Source organism: Crassostrea angulata, chromosome 1 (genome assembly GCF_025612915.1).
Source record: "Crassostrea angulata isolate pt1a10 chromosome 1, ASM2561291v2, whole genome shotgun sequence".
Lineage (NCBI taxonomy): Eukaryota > Metazoa > Mollusca > Bivalvia > Ostreida > Ostreidae > Magallana > Magallana angulata.
Genome location: NC_069111.1, coordinates 25,918,168 through 25,937,279, shown reverse-complemented (window position 1 = coordinate 25,937,279; position 19,112 = coordinate 25,918,168). Strand labels below are relative to the sequence as shown.

General features: G+C 33.1%; 1 protein-coding gene across 1 annotated transcript; it reads right to left on the bottom strand.

Annotated features, from left to right (window-relative positions):
* Positions 1-5,740: 5,740 nt before the first annotated feature.
* LOC128165153 (uncharacterized) lies at positions 5,741-18,107 on the bottom strand. Its single transcript, XM_052829400.1, has 9 exons — positions 17,979-18,107; positions 10,728-10,892; positions 9,690-9,795; positions 9,407-9,467; positions 9,204-9,316; positions 7,057-7,094; positions 6,749-6,902; positions 6,164-6,279; positions 5,741-6,059 (listed from the first exon to the last, which is right to left on the bottom strand). The coding sequence occupies exons 1-9, from the start codon at positions 18,057-18,059 to the stop codon at positions 5,937-5,939; spliced, it is 957 nt and encodes a 318-aa protein (XP_052685360.1). The 5' UTR covers positions 18,060-18,107; the 3' UTR covers positions 5,741-5,936.
* Between the last annotated feature and the right edge of the window lie 1,005 nt (positions 18,108-19,112).

Sequence of the window (19,112 nt, the reverse complement as noted above, 5' to 3'; positions counted from 1 at the left end):
GGACTCAACGTTACGCAGGCAGAGATGACCGCACACCTACGCAACTGAACAGGTACCAACGTCAACGCAAGCAGGGATGACCGCACACTTACGCCAACAACGCAACCTAACGCAAGCAGGGAGTGCCGCACACTTGCGCTAGAAAGGCCAGAACACCAGCAGGGATGACCACACACTAGTGCTCCGCCGCAACCACCACCAATACAAGCAGGGATGACCGCACACTTTGTATTGATGCGATACAGAGCAGGGATGACCGCACACTCTGTATCGTAGGTTAAATCACACGAAGATTAGAAAGAGCAGGAATGTGCACACACTCAATCTAGCCGTACCTGTTCAAGTTTAACCCCAAACAGTCATTCTCTGTAAAGCAATTGACACTGTCCCTATATATGTGCCGGACTAGAATAATTCACACTATCAAAAAATTAGAAATTAAAAATAAACAAACTAATCCAACCTAACCCAAAACTACTTATGCCAAACAACTTCTTTATAAAAGATATTTATTACTGTATAAAAATAATAAGCAAACTCATTCGTCATTATTAAGAACATTAATTAAATTATCAAAAAAATCAATAAATCAAAGGGGAATAACTCTAACCAAGAACACATTAATAAGCTGCCCGCTTCATAATGATAAATTAACTGTACAAATGTCAAATAAGCGAAAAATTTGCAGTTTAGGAATAAAAAATGAATATCTAAAATAATTATTCCAGTAAGTAACAACAAAAGCTCCTGCGGGATTTGAACTCGGGATGTACGGATCACAAGTCCGACACTTTATGAACTCGGCATTGGAGTAAATTATTTGCTTAAGTCCATAAAATCCTTTTAATAAAACGAAATGTCGTTTCGACCAGCGGTCAGCCATTTTGTGATGATGTGTTATTCCACCTTAAATAATTATTGGCTTGTAAGCCAAAAACTGTTCAAATATCATACAAATTTTCTTTAAACAAAAAGCGGTAAACTAAATTGTTTTTGTAATCAAAATATATCTTGGTAAATTTATGTTTTTGTGAATGAATACAAATTAATATTACTGGCTTTCGGGCTATCGTATAAGTGTACACGTATGATTTTCCTGTCTTTTAGCGATTTGTCCCCGTACTAGTCTCTTAAATTTTATCTGTACGAATTAATGTAAAAAATATGGATGATTTCAGTAGGTAGGATATCCTAACATACGATGTTCCTAAGTTACCGTCGAGCTACATCTTTTAAAGATGTGTCCTAAGTTATTTGTAGAATGTTCCTAACCCTTTTCCTACGTCATATCTTAGGAACACACTTAGTCCGTATCTTAGGAAATTTTTGTGAACAAGCCTGAAGTTCTATAATTACTCCTACACGTTATATTATTGGTTCTACATTTACAAAAAATTTCGATTAACCAATACAATTACTTCGTGGATAAATAACCTAAATATTCCATCAAATTGAATATATAATTTCCTTACAGCGGACTATGCTTGTTTTTGGAAAACTTCTCTCAAAAGTGTGGAGGCATTTTTTTACGAAAATATCTAAATTTATTCTCAGCTGCAGGTGGAATTTGAATGTTGTGAGCTGCTTTCAGCTCTTTCACACATCTGTTTTTTTTTCCTCCACCGACTCTTTGGATGTAAATAACGAACACTGAGATTCACTGGGGTTGTAAATAAACAAATCTCTCTTTGATCCTTAGTTCTAGACATTGATCCAACAAAATCATGGGAATTACAATGCATAAATCTTTAAATATACTTCATTGGATCTGTATCTGTTCCTGTAAATGTATCAATAGTATGTTGGTTATAGGCGGGTGATTAGGAATACATGTTATTTCCAATTTTTGTTCCTTATACATAGTCATCTCTTTTATTGCATTTAATTGAACAACAGTAAAGAAAGAAATTTTTAGAATAGCACTGTCCACTCAGTATCTTTGGAATTGTTTGCTTGTACACCCTGCATCTTGTAAACAAGAAGCCCATGGGCCACATCGCTCACTTAGAAATAATAGGCATAATATAGTCATATACAAAATATCTGAATAATGTCATATAATAAATCCTGTATAAGAAAATTTTCCCTGCATATTCTTATGCTTATCTCTGAGCCCCTTTGTAATAGAATGATTTTATAGTCATATCATATATTGAGCATTGCAGGTCTCAAGAAGATCTTAAACAACTGTTTATACATGGATTATAAACCTATATCAAATTTTGAACCGCTTGTGAGGCCCTAGAATTTTCAGGGACCAGAGTCTAAACAATTTGAAAAAAAAAACAATATGCCAAAATGCTTGCATATAAGTTAAACCATATATAATAACATTTGAGTTTTTATGAATAATTCAAATGTTTTTCTTTGAAAAACTGGAGCCCCCCCCCCCTCCGTTGTGGTCCAATCCCTACTCCAGAAGATTATGATTTTGACTTATTTTAATCTACACTATCTGTACCGACTAAAGTTACAGCTTTCCTGAGCAAATTGTGTTTTAAAAGATAATTTTTACAGATTTTTTCCCTATATATTCCTATTAAAAAAGAAAAGAAGACTTTTAAAGATTTTTCTCTATATATTCCTATGTAAACATTCGAACCCCCCCCCCTCCATTGTGGCCCCATCTCAACCCTAGAGATCATGATTTGAACATACTTAAATCTAGCTTACCTAAGGATGCTTCTACATGGGTAATAGCGATTCTGGCCCATATCGGTTTCAGAGAAGAGGATTTTAAAAGGTTTATATATATATATATATATATATATATATATATATATATATATATATATATATATATATATATATATATATATATATATATATATATATATATATATATATATATATATATATAAACACGAATAAGTCCTTGGTATAGGTAACGATATAGAAAAATGTTTTCAGTAGACGATAACACAATAATCCATTTCTTTCAAATTTAATCCAGAGCGCTTTCGCCTGATCGGCTCTTCAGTGGATTTCAAATTATAACAGAAATAACAAACGTTGACGTCGTTATTATGACGTCATAAAGTAGACAACGTCACGAACACGTCACGAATTCAGACAGGACAAACAATTTCATTTAAAAACGGTACAGTTTTCAAAGTCAATTCTAATATGAACTGCAAATCTAAAAACATCATTTATTGCATGACCTGTAATGGATGCGGAGAAAATTACATTGGCCAAACAGGGACCAAACTAGCCGACCGTGTGAGGGTACATAAGCAGCAGATAAGGGATCCTTCTGTTCGTAACACTCCGTGTAGTGAACATTTTGATATGTGCGGGAAAGGCCGGTTTGAAATTTTTCCATTTTACAAAGTCCGCGAGGAAAGTGATCAGCTGCGACTTGCAAAAGAACAATATTTCATAAAAAAATTTAAACCTAAACTTAATCGATAATTGCATTATTTATTCTGCATTGACTTTATTTAGCTTTCATTTCAATAACCTCTTATTTTAAAACAATATCATTTGTACATATTTTATTACGTTTACATGTGTTTGTAAAAAATATTTGCCGCCATCTCCAAATATTGTTTACACTGTTCATGACGTTGTCTACTTTATGACGTCATAATAACGACGTCAACGTTTGTTATTTCTGTTATAATTTGAAATCCACTGAAGAGCCGATCAGGCGAAAGCGCTCTGGATTAAATTTGAAAGAAATGGATTATTGTGTTATCGTCTACTGAAAACATTTTTATATATATATATATATATATATATATATATATATATATATATATATATATATATATATATATATATACACACACACACCCATGTAAAAGTCTGACCCCCCCCCCCCCCCTTTGTGACCCCACCCTACTCCATGGGTCATGATTTATACAACTTTGAATCTACCTTATCAAGATCTGAGGATGCTTCCACCCATGTTTCAGCTTTTCTGGCTGATCAGTTCCTGAGAAAACTTTTAAAGATTTTTCTCTATGCATTCGAACCCCCTATTTTGGCCTCATCTGACCCCTAGGGATCATGAATCTAGGATTCATGAGGATGCTTCTACATGGGCAACAGCGATTCTGGCTGATCGGTTTCAGTGAAGATTTTTCTCTATATATTCCTATGTAAAAGTTTGACCCCCCCCCCCCCCCTTCTGCGGGGGGTCATGATTTTCACAACTTTGAATCTACCTTATCTGAGGATACTTCCACCCATGTTTCAGCCTTTCTGGCTGATCAGTTTCTGAGAAAAAGACTTTTAAAGATTTTTCTCTATACTGGTACTGTACCAGTTATCGGCTAAGACCAGATATCGGCTTAACTGAGAGTTCGGGTTTAAAGCACGCAACAATCCAAGATTTTTTAATTCAGTCGTCTTTTTCGAATAAAGAAAAGTAAGTTTGCTTGAAAACTTTCTTGAATATGTTTTAAACATGAGCTATAACGATCATTGTTTACCGCTGAGTTTACACCTTTGCACTTTCAGCAGTGGGGGAAGTGACTTATTAAGTTAGAAATAGAATATTACCTCTTTGTGATACGTTATTACATCCCTTCTTTGATTTCACATATAAAATCAATACATTTAACATGTATAAACAAAAGGAATTCACAAATTTCCGACAGATTCGTAGCGCAATTGAACACCTGATTGCATAATTATGCTTTGAATAGTCTACGATTTGGTGTATTACCGTCTGATAATAAACGATTAATTTTATGAGTTTTGTTTATAATGTATCATGACCTCGACTACTTTAGTCTGACCCCAAAAGGGGCATAATTCAAACTACATTTAGCAGAGTATAAAATCGACATGAACACGGATTTTACTATGTTATTATCACGAAGCCGATAACTGGTACAGTAAATCGTAAAAACTCGGCAAATTCGGGGCGCGCTAAAAAGCACAAAAAAAGATGTTTTGGGTTGTCAAGTTTTATCCAAAAATATCAAGAAATAAGGAAATACGAAAAGAAAACGTTAAATTTTAGCCGATAACTGGTACAGTGCCAGTATATTCCTATGTAAAAATTTGGCTCCCCATTGTGGCCCGCCCCTTACCCTAGGAAATCATGATTTTCAAAAACTGGAATCTAGCTTATCTGAGGGTGCCTCCACACAAGTTTCAGCCTTAATGGCTGATCGGTTTCAGAAAAAAAGATTTTTAAAGGTTTACTCTATGTATTCCTATGCAAAATTTCCACCCCCCTATAGTGGCCCCCACCCTACCCCGGAAATTCGTGATTTGAATTAACTTGAATCCACACCACCTCATGATGATTACACACTAGTTTCAGCTTTTCTGGCCTTATGGTTTTTAAGAAGATTTTTGAAAATACCAATAAATTTTCAATGATTTTTAATTATAACCCTTTGATAGAGGGTGTGGCCCTTCATTTTAAAGTTTACAGACGGCCAGACTGACGCCGGAGAAAAAGGGATCAGAAAAGCCCACTAGCTTTCAGCTCAGGTGAGCTAAAAAGTTGAGACTTTTTTCAATATAGCCACATGGTAGGTGGACGTTTTCTTCTACTGATAAATGTCAGAATTCTTCTCTTTTTTCTTATCTGTAAAATTTGTACACTGCTCTGTTCCTTCTGGGACCTCTTTACCACTTGCCTTGCTTTAATCTATTAGCATGGACACCAAAAATGGCAGTTTTTCAAGCACCAGAACTTTGGTATAAAATATACAAATCTTTAAACACTAAATATAGCAATTACCGGTATTTTTTAATCAAGATAAAAATGTGCTATATAAAAACAGATATAACGGTATTAAAATATATATATGTATGCATATTGAAATTATCAAATAAAATGATACAGTCAAAAGCAAAACTTTAAATGTCTACCACATGGCTGTAGCATGTGTTTCATTCTCTAATGCTGCCTGGAACTCTCTTTGACACAATGTCATTTTTCTATCCAACAACGCTAGCAACTTTATTTTTCATTGTTCATCTTGAGTGGATTTCATTTTGTTTGATTCCATGTTCTCTTTGTCCTCCACTGTGTTTGTGTTGACCTTTTGTTCAGATGTTTCGTTATCTGTTGATTCATCACCAGAGCATGACTGCAAGAAAAACCTCGTATTAATGGAATTGTTATCCCATCAATGCTGTATGGTAATTTAAGAGATTCAAATACTGACAGTACAATGGTATTACATTAAATTACCTCATTCAAGGTCCACGGCGGAGGTGCCTGGTTTGGACAGCGCTTCAAAGCAAATTTCCACACACCAAATCCAGATAAGCCAGTGGTAAACCAACATTTTTCAACACTATACAACCCTACAAAGACAACAATCAAAACACAGCTACAGAGACAACAAACAAGATACTGCTACAGAGACAACAAACAAGAAATTGCTGCAGAGACACTACAGAGACAACTAACAAGACTTTGCTAAAGAAAAAATAAGGAGACAACAAGATACAGCTAGAGACACTACAGAGAAAACAAACTAGACATTACTACAGAGACACTACAGAGACAACAAACAAGATACAGCTACAGAGACACTACAGAGAAAACAAACTAGACATTTATACTACAGAGACACTACAGAGACAACAAACAAGACACTGCTACACAGACATTACAGGGACAACAAACAAGACACTGCTACAGAGACACTACCAAGACAACAAACAAGATACTGAATTCAACACCTCTTCATTCTAATGCATTATTTTTATCTTTTTTAATACATGCGCTATTCTTTATTTTTTTTTTTGGTAAGTTCCCTACTTGGCGTACCGTCATATCTGTATCCCTCCTCAGGTGCGAATGGGCTGTCCAGCTTGTACCCCCGAATCACTCTCACTGGTTGCTTGGATTCCACACTCATGCTCAGAGCCAAGTTACCCCTAGTCAGAGTCTGGTCTTTAGATTGGGGAGCAGTTCTTAAATTCTGGTCAAGAAAGAATGGTAAAAAATGTTTAGTACAAGTCATGTCATATATGTTTTAGAAAAACTTTTTCCTTATGCCCATTTCATAAACATGGATGAACCAGTGCTTATTTAAAGTATTGAATAATTAAAAATGTATTGGAAGAAATTTTCACCTTTGGATTAGCCTTTGTTCCTTTTAGATCTCGTCCTCCTGCAAATAAATAACATTAACAATAAAATAGAAGTTGAAATGAATTCTAATTACCAGTATTGAAGAACTTCTGTAAGTTCCTAATCAAACATGAGGAATAAATATAAACATATCGCAGGAAGTACACCTCGTAAACTTTAAATCTAGCTTTCATTTTTCTAACAAATGTGAACTTTATGAAACTATGATAAAAAAGTGCTCCCGATTTTTTATTCTCGCAATTTTATGCAGAAGGGTGGGATCGCAACATCAACAAGGGCACCGGTAAGTGTAGCATTCCCTTGCAACATGAAATATTATTATGGAATATACAATGTACATGTAATCGAGAAGACCAAATTGTTTTGTTGAAAATCAGGGAACATATGATGCATATCTACAAATAACTTAGATCAGATTAGAGTAAATATACCACAAGTATTTATCTTCTTAAAACCACTTTGAATTCTTAATACATAGTATCTCTTTATATCCCTATCCCCAAGCTCTTTGGTGCATACATTTTTTTTTTCGGGGGGGGGGGGTAGGTGGTGTAGTACATTTATGGGGTTGTAGAGTTCCCTGTAAGCTTTCACAGTTTAGTAGGGCTGAAACAATTCACTAAAATATAAATACTGTTCAATACTTGCGTCGAATTAAATTTTCGATCACTGCTTCACTTTTTGATTCAATACATTTTTAAAATCAGGTTTGGTTTATTACATCGGGTTCGGCCTACTTTAATAGCATTACTGTACAAGGAAAAAACATGGCAACAATTTTGACGAATACAAATGGAGAGGGCGAACACGATGTATCTGTTGTGACAGATACAAACAATAATGGCTCTGAAACCTGTCAAATTGCAGAACCTACCCGCATCCTATCGTTTAGCTTACTTTCTTCTTAATTAAATGATTTGCAAATGAACTTTTGATAATGGCGGAATTTTTAGCTACAAATCTATCAATTAACCTCATTAACATCACACCGCCGAAACACTAATAAGTGTCGAGTCAATTGATCTGACCTGTCTGCATGATTAGAGACGTCCTTTTTTGAAATTTTGAAACTTTAACAAATTTGTCACCATTCAAATATTATACAAAAGCAGTTCAACTAAAAGTCATTTTGATAAATGACTATTCATTAAGATTTAGCTCAAATAAGGCATAATGATTTTTTTATTAAATTAAAACTGTAGCGTGTGACTTGCCTTGACTATTTATTTTCTTCAGTTGTTTGATTTGTTTCTTCTTCAAAATGTATCATATTGAAAATATTGAATCGTGGCACAAGTATTGCAATAAGTATTGTACTGTGAGGGTTGTGTATCATCATTTAGTGACGTACATGAAGCATAAATGATTCGTGCAAGCAATATAAATGAAACGTAGCTTAAGATCTAGTGATCTGTAGTCTGCTCTGATGGAAAATTCAAGTTGGCATGTCTTATGTCAATCCAAATTAACAGATCTGCAGCTTAATATATGAAATTTTTTTCCAATGATAAATGTTAATGATATATGTCAAAGTCTCTTCTAAATCTTGGACAATTTCCACTTTTAGTTATTCATGAAATTTTGCTCAAAATATTTGGCTGCTTGTTTCGATGAAAACAGGATGAATTAATCGCCTGCCCGCTTCAACTTTTAATTTTGGACATTATTCTATCTCTCTATTGCTAAAAAAAACATTTGTTTCTTAAGTTCAAAAGGTCTAAATGCAAAAAATTATCAAGTTGTTAATTTGAAATGTTTACTATCAGTTTAGTTTTACAGTAGAGAACCGGAAATCAGTATTGACAAGTCATGCATAAAATTCCTGTTTTATATGTTGTAACTTGAACAATAAAAATAAATAAATTAATAAATATTTAACCGATTGACTTGTAAATTAATAGGCTTTGTCCTTTTATCATGCCAAAGACATGTACATAGGTTGCTGAACATTCACGCAATGGTTTTTTAAAAAAAATCTAGCATATAAGCTCAAGTGAATACATACATACAAACATGCTGACTCACGCAACACAGCAATGCTATATCCCCTTCACAACAAATTGCGTGAGGGGATAAAAACTGGCATAATATAACGAATTTACAGTAAGTATTGACATCTGATTTCAACCTTCTCCTGTGTAAGTGAATCCTTCCCCAAGGTCTATGTTGTCATCATAACCACCAGACAGAGCAATGGAGTAGGCTCCCTCAGGACCCCCATGGATGCCAGCAACTGTTGGTCTGCATCAATAATAGAACCATGTTACATCTATCTAAAAACCTTTTACAACTTCTCTCTAAAAAAAAAAAGCTAACTTAATGAAATTGTACCTGTGAATGCCATCTCGAGAGCAATCTAAACGCATCATCCAGGTAGTCCCAACATCTACACCTAAGGAATATGCAAAAAAGATACATAAAGTATAACTTGATCATGTAGTCTGCAGTGCTCCTTCTGATAATATGTAATAGTAGTATCTTTGCAATGTTATACTTAGCAGAAAGATGCAGATATTTGTATAATTGAAAATTAATTTTTACCCCATAAACCTCAACAATCTTGGATCCTATCACAACCTTAACAGGTCTAACTTTATACAAAATGATGGTTCACCTTCAATTGCTCCATACGTCTTTGGTCTGAAGACTGTTTTGTTTGGTTTAGCTTCCTCATCCTCTTCTCCCGAGTCTTCATCCACCAATACAGCAGCTTCTGCTTTCTTGCGTTTGAAGATATTCAATCAGATATTGTTCTCAAGATCATTTACAGATAAACATGAGCAATGGTAAATCAGAAGCAGGCAACAGGAAAAGCCCGAGAACCAAGGAATGGATTTTTTAGTGGGCCAAAATAAAAATGGATTTGTTTGATGTACTCCAACTCACCCATCAATATTTTTTTCAGCATTTTGAATTTGAATTTTTTTTTTATATTGATTGTCAACACATATAAATTACATGTAGCAACCTACATACCCACCATGTAAAATTTAGGTTGAAGTATATCAAACATAAAAATTATTAATGCTGGCCTGGCTTTAGACAAGCAAAATATAAATGATTAATTGCTTCGTTTATACTTGTATTAAGTAGAAGTATATTCATACTTTGTAAGTCAAAGTATATTTATACTTGTAAGTAGAAGTATATTTATACAGTAAGTAGAAGTATATTTATACTTGTACTAGTAAGTAGAAGTATATTTATCCTAGTAAGTAGAAGTATATCTATACTTGTAAGTAGAAGTATATTTATACTTGTAAGTAGAAGTATATCTATACTTGTAAGTAGAAGTATATTTATACTTGTAAGTAGAAGTATATTTATATTTGTAAGCAGAAGTATATTTATACTTGTACTAGTAAGTAGAAGTATATTTATACTAGTAAGTAGAAGTATATCTATACTAGTAAGTAGAAGTATATTTATACTTGTAAGTAGAAGTATATTTATATTTGTAAGTAGAAGTATATTTATATTTGTAAGTAGAAGTATATTTATACTTGTACTAGTAAGTAGAAGTATATTTATACTAGTAAGTAGAAGTATATTTATACAGTAAATAGAAGTATATTTATACAGTAAGTAGAAGTATATTCATACTAGTAAGTAGAAGTATATTTATACTAGTACATGTAAGTAGTATTCTTACTGTGCCTTGAATCCTTGCTGATCTTCTCCTCCGTTTTCTAATTGACCCAAGCTCTTCTTCTTCAATCTCTAATTTCCTCTTCTGGCAGTTAATTGGTGGTTTTGGAGTGGTTGCTGGAGTAGGTTGCTTATATTTCTTAAATGTTACTTTTGATGCTTTTGGACACTAGATAAAATAAAGAAACATTTTTGTCTTTAACATGATGTTACAATTGAAACAAGATATCTGTGGGCCAATACCCACTAGTGATACCCACGCTTCGAAGTGAATGTACGAAAAAGGAAAGTCAACATTTAATAGAAAGTTGATATGTATTTTGTTTAATAATGTAACCCGCCATAAGACATGCCTAAACCAAAAGTGTGTTTAAATTTCAATCATCTGCCATGAATAGTTGCTTCGAAAATTTGTTCGAAAAATTTAAGTCGTCAGTTAACAGAAAGTTGAGGACTGATAGGTACAAAAATGAATCCCACCACATAGTATGCCTAAACAGAGAGTGTGATAAAATTCCAAGCATCTGGATGAATAGTTGCCAAGAAATCTTACTTGAAAATTTAGAAGAAAAAAAAACCAAAGTCATCATTTATTAATCAACAGGAAGATGATGTCTTAATGATACGAAAACAAAGATTGCTTGAAAATTTCAAGCATTTACATTGCTAAAAAAAATGTGACAGACCTTTTAAGGACAGACAGTCACACAAGGGTATAACAGTATACCTTACCTTCTGCTAAATTGTAAGGAAATCATTGGTTAACAGCAGTCAAGTGGAGACCATGTATATTCCATACATAGTCAGTACAAAATATCTCCTCTTGAGCATTATGACGTCATTCTTACAGTATTGTGACATCTGGTTTTGTACCCAAATTGAAACTTGTAACTTTGTTATAAAACGCTTGATTTTCATTGTTTAATTATCTTTAAGTCATTTACACAAAGGCAGTTGATAAGATATAATCGTTACAATACATAGTCATGTAGTGACCGGGTACGGGATGATACTTGGTTAATAGTAAATTTTATACCCGGCTCCGCTTCGCCTCACCAGGTATGAAATTTAGTAACCAGGGATCATCCCGTACCCAGTCACTACATGACTATTTAACTAATAATACCCCCCCCCCTCCCCTTTGGAAAGGAAGTATAATTATTAAATTTGTATAGTAAAATTATCAAAAATAGGCCTCTGACCACCCTCTACGCCCCGGAAAATACATTTATCCTTAAGAGACACCCCAAGAAAAATTTTCTTGATCCGGGCACAAATCTAGGAGTAGCTATCAGAATAAAAGAATTTACTCTTTAAAAAGCTTGCAAAATTACATTATTAAAGAAATGTTCATTAAGACAACAGCAATAGCTAGATGAAATTCATCAGTGAGGCTTATCCATTGAGATGCTTATGATTATCTGAACAAAAATTTTTGGGAAAAAATTCTATTAAATTTTAACAAGTGAAAAGCTGTCAATGTGACAGCAAACTGGGTTGTCTTTTATGTGAACTAAATCCATAATCCATGTCAACCCGTATCCAGTGAAATGGAGTACCCTATATGCAACATTTTGCCAAAAAATGACTAAGTTCAAAAGCTAGTATTTTTTCGATAAATTATCGGAAATCAAAATCCTAGCAATATGCACACCTCTGATATATGTACAATTGATCTGCAAAAGAACAACTTCCTATCTTGAAAACTGTAGGAGGAGTTATCCGTACAATGAGGGTACCCTATATGCAACATTTTGCCAAAAAATGACTAAGTTCAAAAGCTGGTATTTTTTTCGATAAATTATTGGAAATCAAATCCTAGCAATATGCACACCTCTGATATATGTACAATTGATCTGCAAAAGAACAACTTCCTATCTTGAAAAATGTAGGAGGAGTTATCCGTACAATGAGGGTACCTTTTTGGCAGCCGCCCGCCAGCCCGCCATTTTCACCATATTAATAACCGGATTTTTCCATTGGAAAACCCGGTTAATAAAATTGGAGGCTGATCTCTTAACTATTGTTTAATACAGTTCAAAGCATATGCTGTCAAATAAAGATGTGTATAAAATCCAATTAGAAATATTTACTTAGGGTGGTATTTAGAAAATTTTTCATTTTATTTCAGTCTCCACAACTTCATCTACAATTTGTTGATGAACAATGCAATTACAGTACCCGCAACGTTATTTTTTACAAGATAAACGATAGGATAGGATTCACGCACGATATGATAGCATTAACGCACGATAGAACAGTTTACACGCACGAAAGGATAGGATTAACGCACGATAGAACAGTATACACTCACGATATGATAGGATTGATACACGATAGGAAAGGATAAACGATGTTCATGATAAACGTATGATCGCTTTAAACGATATTTACGAACAAACTGATAATGGCAGAATTTGAGTGAGAACACGAACAAATAAAGATTTACCTGGAATTTCTTTTTAGTAACAATTGCCGAGTTGTTAATCATCGCTGCATCATTTATAGAAAGTAAAAAATCACCAGTTAATTGTTTTTCAACTAAAATTATGAGCTTTAATGATCAATAAATTTTCAGTATTGTTAAAATTGTTTTCATTACCGAACAACCTAGCCGATCGCCGCGAATATTTCACTCGGAAAATAGCGGGTTTAATTATATAAATCCAACTCTTGTATAAAGTAAGTATAAAATCTCCCATAAGTACATTCTTTCTGTATAAGAAAATGATGCATTCAAAACGAATTATTACAGACAAGTTAAATAAATATTTACTCAGATACACATTCTGCGTACGATTTGTTAACATTGTTTTCATTACCACACACCCTAGCTGATTGTCGAGAACATTTCAGCCTGAAATCAAATATAACACGGAAAATAACGGGTGCAAAATACAACTCGGGTTTAAATTAAATATAAATTATATCATAAATAGTTTTGTTTATGTAAAATATGATGTAACAAAATTATATTGCATAAAAGTAAATGTTTACGCAGGTAAACACTCTGTGTACGATTTAATATATTCGATATACAGGTAAATATGTTACCTTGTTCCTAAGAACTTCGTTTTTCATTTCCAATGTTAACAGATATGATTTACATAAAATATTGGTTAATTCTGATCTAAAAAAATTAAAAATTACCGTATTTTTCCGACGATTAGTCGGTATTTTTTTCCTCTCAAGCAGAGCACCCGACTTATCGTCTTGTTCGACTTGTCGTAGGCTCGATGTCAGAAATTTTTTAAAAATAGCATTAAAAATCTTGGTTTTAATCATCTTGAGTTGGCTGTGTGATTAAAAATTACGTTGTTGAATTCACTGTTCATCTTTAATAATTATCATTTTCACTCATCTGTCAACACTTTAATACATAATAATAACAACAGTAATTAAAAAATGTTACATTGTCTTTAATCAATTAAAAGTTTTACCGTTCCGTTTTTATAAACACATCGTCACATGGTTCTATGTATCACTAGTAGGAAGATAACATTGCGCAGTAAAATTGAAACCAAGTTTGAATGGAAGAAAATATTGCAGTAGGTTCGGGGGATGTTTTTTTTAAATTTAATTATTTTATTTGTAAAATGTTGTTAGTGGAAAGTATAAATCAGAAATATTTAATGGTCAAATTCAATCTTAAAATACGTAATCGGCAATTATCAATACCACTGTTTATACAATAGGCAAACACCGGTTGTGTTAATAATCTTGCCCTAAGGCTGAGATCTTTACGGCAATTTCACTCCCTGTGTATATAAAGAGTACCGTTATAAGAGTGATTATAGTTCATTGATTAATTATTGTCCAATTCTTTGATTATAGTTAGATAATTTTTTTAGGAAACGTATGTATGTCGTATATCGTCATTATCAAGTCGTACAAATGATCGATCTATTTCTAACAGTGTCTATGTAAAACAATAGCGTGTAACTGCATTACTGGATACAAAGTAAACAAGTTTCATCAAATCATAGGAATTGCTAAGCTTTCTGCACTTGAGATCCCCCTTTGAAGTCCGACACGAGACAGGTGCATGCCTGTGACACCGGAAATTGTTAAACAAACACTGACCACGCGCCGAGTCAACAGGTGGCTGGTTACGTAATGGCGAATACACTGGCGATAGTCAGAGTGGATACTTATTTTAATGCTTGGGAATAAAATATTTCTGACAAAGTAAGTTTAGTTTTGCATAACACGTGATATCGGGATTTGTTTAAAATGCAAGCGACTTTGTAGAAGTTGCCGGTATTTGAAAATTTGATGCATAAGTATAAAGCGTAATTGTTTAAATGCTAATCATTAATAATAATTGGTAGCAATATCGGTGACATCGTGGCATCATACACTGATAATGTTACTGCAGTTTTATAGGCCATTTTGAAGTGATAAGATCGACGTATGGTCTGAGATCGACTTATCGAAGGATTTTGTTAAAATTTTGGCGAAAAACGGGCAATTCGACGAGTCGTCCGCATCGACGAGTCGTCGGGAAAATACGGTAGTATCCTGACGGAATGTTGGATAGGATTTTACAATTCTTGTTCGATAAATATTCGTATACGGCGCACCGAACGAGTTGCAACTTAGTAAATTATGAAAAGGCACGAAACGATTAACACGATAGGATAAACGGAAGAATTGTTGAAATTAAACGATAAACCTGATAGGATTAACGCACGATAGGATAGGATTAACGCACGATAGAACAGTATACACGCACGATAGGATAGAATTAACGCACGATAGAACAGTATACACGCACGATATGATAGGATTGATACACGATACGATAGGATAGGATTGTAAAAAATAACGTTGCGGGCACTGTAAAGCTGCTTGGTCCGATTTTATATCAAATTTTATGCACGCTTTTAAACGATGGATATGCTTAGTATATGTATAATAATAGACATTGCAGTAGTTTTACCCGTCAATTATGCCAAATTTCAATGAAGAAAATGCGTACAAAATTTGCTAACAAAACAAACGACATTAAAGTTACCTCGTTATTTCGCCTCATGTTAAATTTCACCCCTGACGACGAGACAGGTATAGTTGTATTACGAATTTGACATCGCTTTAAATAAAGGTCGAAATGATCAGACAAATTACAAATAAACATGTGTACGTTTTGTTCGCTAGTATTTCTAAAGTCTGCTTTCTTTACAATCGATGCATAGCATGCGAGTTGAATAACCCCACTCATTCAGGGGACGAAACCAAGCGGTTTCCTTTTCTAAACATTCCCTTGATGCATTTTGGTTTGTTTTTTTGTCTGCCCAAAGAGAAATTATTTTTATTTACTTTGAATATTTCTAACTTTGAAAGGAGACTGATTCTGCTGGTGTAAATAGGAGAAAGTCTATAACTTTCTAAGATATAAATGATTTGTATGAAAAAAAATTGATACTGTAATTACAAAAAAATTGGACCAAGCAGCTTTAAGCTAGCAACATAGTAGATAAGAAATCAAACATTTATATCTTTCATTTCAATGAAGTGTGCTATGAAAAGTCAGATAAAAGTAAATAAAAAGTAAAAGTAATAGCGAGCACAGTGCTTGTGAGCGCAGCCCCGGTGAGCAAAGCGAGTTCGAAGAACCAGTGCGTGCGAGAAAAAGAACAAGCTAAACCAACATGTTCATCAAGAAAATTTTTTTGGCACATCCAATAATTCTCTGTCATATATCTACCCAATTTTAAGCTAATTTTGCATTCATGCACAGTAAGTATTATAAGTACGGAGGAAATAAACAGGTAATTTTGATCTAAATAAAAAAGAATAAAGAGAAAACAGAAACAGTAAAAAATTTATGTAGATACTGGCACTGTACCAGTTATCAGCTAAAATCTATCGTTTCCTTTTCGTAATTCCTTATTTCTTGTTATTTTTGGATAAAACTTGACATACTTTAAATAGTGAACTCCTTATTTATCAATCTGTTAGTTTATATCATTATTTAGAACCCAAAACATCTTGTTTTGTGCTATTTAGCATGCCCCGAATTGGCCGAATTTTTACGATTTACTCTACCAGTTATTGGCTTCGTGATAATAACATAGTAGAATCCCTGTACATGTTGATTTTACAGTCTGCTAAATGTTATTTGAATTATGCCCATTGAAGGGTCAGACGAAAGTGGTTATGATACATTATAAACAAAACCCATAAAATTATTTTCGTTTATTATCATACGGTAATACACCAAATTGTAGACTATTCAATACATATTTTTGCAATCAGGCGTTCAACTGTGCTACGAATTTCTCGGAAATTAGTGAATTCTTTTTGTTTGCAATATACATGTTATATGTATTGATATTATGTCAAATCAAAGAGGGGATATAATAACTTATCACAAAGAGGTAATTTTCTATTTATAACTTATTACAATGTCACTTCCCCCACTGCTGAGAGTGCAAAGATGTAAAATCAGCGGTAAACAATGATCGTTTAAGCTCTGAGCATGTGTAAACCATATTCAAGAAAGTTTTCAGGCAAACTTACTTTTCTATATTCGAAACAGACAACTGAAATAAAAAATCTTGGATTGTCGCGTGCTACAAACCCGAACTCTCAGTTTAGCCGACAACTGGTCTTAGCCGATAACTGGTACAGTACCAGTATTGCAAATTGGCAAACCATTAAATTGGAAAAAGCGAAATTACACCCCTACAAAAAGGAACTGGGAGCATGGATACAACATATGTACTGGTAATTATGAACCAGGGAAAAAAATAAAAGTCAGATAACAACAAGGTACAAAAGAAAAATAATAATGTATTTATCGTTTACACTTTTGATCAAATTAAACACAAATTACATTTATAGACTGATAAACTCTCTACAAAAGTAAAAAAAAACAGTACCAGTTTTAGGGAGAAGCAAGTCTACAATGTATGTATTTTGTAAGAATTTTTTTAAACTTAAAAATATTATATAATCAGAGTCTATTCAGAAACATACATGTAACAGTTCGTATGTATATGTACGTCCCTGATATAATTCTCAAATTCTTTGATATTAGTTGATAACTGTCAAAATAACATTCCGCATGGTGTGTTTAACATTTTCTTGTTTCACTCCCCACAACGGTAGCACCGTAGAACATAATAAAATTAAACTGTTAAAGTATTAATAAATTAAGAGAATTTTACAACGATGTTTTTTCATAAAAAAGTTAATGGCATCAGTATTTTATAATTCTCAAATAAAGACACACAAATAGCAATCTCCTTACCAGGTTTGATAGGCCGAGTTCGGCCAAAATACGCCGGTTATCATCAAGATTCTTTTTTCGGAAATGTTCATATCCTGCCATATTGTTGATAGTGTGTCGCCAATTTTTCCCGCCACAGGCCCATGTAAATTTTTCTAATATTAAACACCGATCCCGATTATATATATAATTTTTATTTTCACCGATCATTTTTATTATTTTAATAAGGAGGGTTATTTACATCATTTGTGAATAAATAAATAAGCAATATTAAAAAAATAATAATGAAATGGTTGATATTTTTACTCCTAAAATATGAATAGATACACTCATATTTGTTCATGGGAGAGTATTATGACCTATTTTATAAAGTATAATGTACTGTATGACCTCACAGATGGCATGTTGGGCATTTTTTTTTTTTAACTTTTTCGCACTGCATGTCATACAAATAAGAAGTAAGTAAGATAAAACCAACAAAAATCTATAATATGATATTGAATAACAGATACAAACTTTCGTTATTACGTGTATAGTGCTGCCAATTAATTTCTATATAGTGGAAAACAAAAGCAGAAAATTTAATCTGAATTTATTTTGTTTTGCCTCAAGTGTATTTTTTGTTAGTCTAAATCCATAAAATATCAAAAATCTTAAATGTTAAGTCAATATCACATCAGTTTGTTTACTTAGTGTGTTTAGAACAAATTTGAACAATCGGAATTTGACAAATCGAAATCAGATTAATTAAACAACATACCCTAAATACTGACAAATTTGAGCCTGGTTTCTAATTTACTTAGGTATTTAAACCTATTTTATTGAGAATTCAAACGAATTTGGCAAGAGACAAAGCCAACGTAAACCAAAATACAAACTTTAGTTAAGTTAATTAAGTTAAGTTAACAACCTCCACAGGAATTTGAATGCAAACAGAATTTGTCAGAACAATTTGTCAAACAAATGCTTGTGGGGGCGGAACGTAGAATCAAAACAAAGCATGACAAAATTAAACATCTAAAAATTGTGATATGGTATATATCTGATTATTTCGGGATATAATTAATTTTTACTTCACAAATATTTTCACATTGCAAAAATACAATACGCAGAAAAAAAATATCTAACAGAAACTTTTTAATTCGATAAAAATGA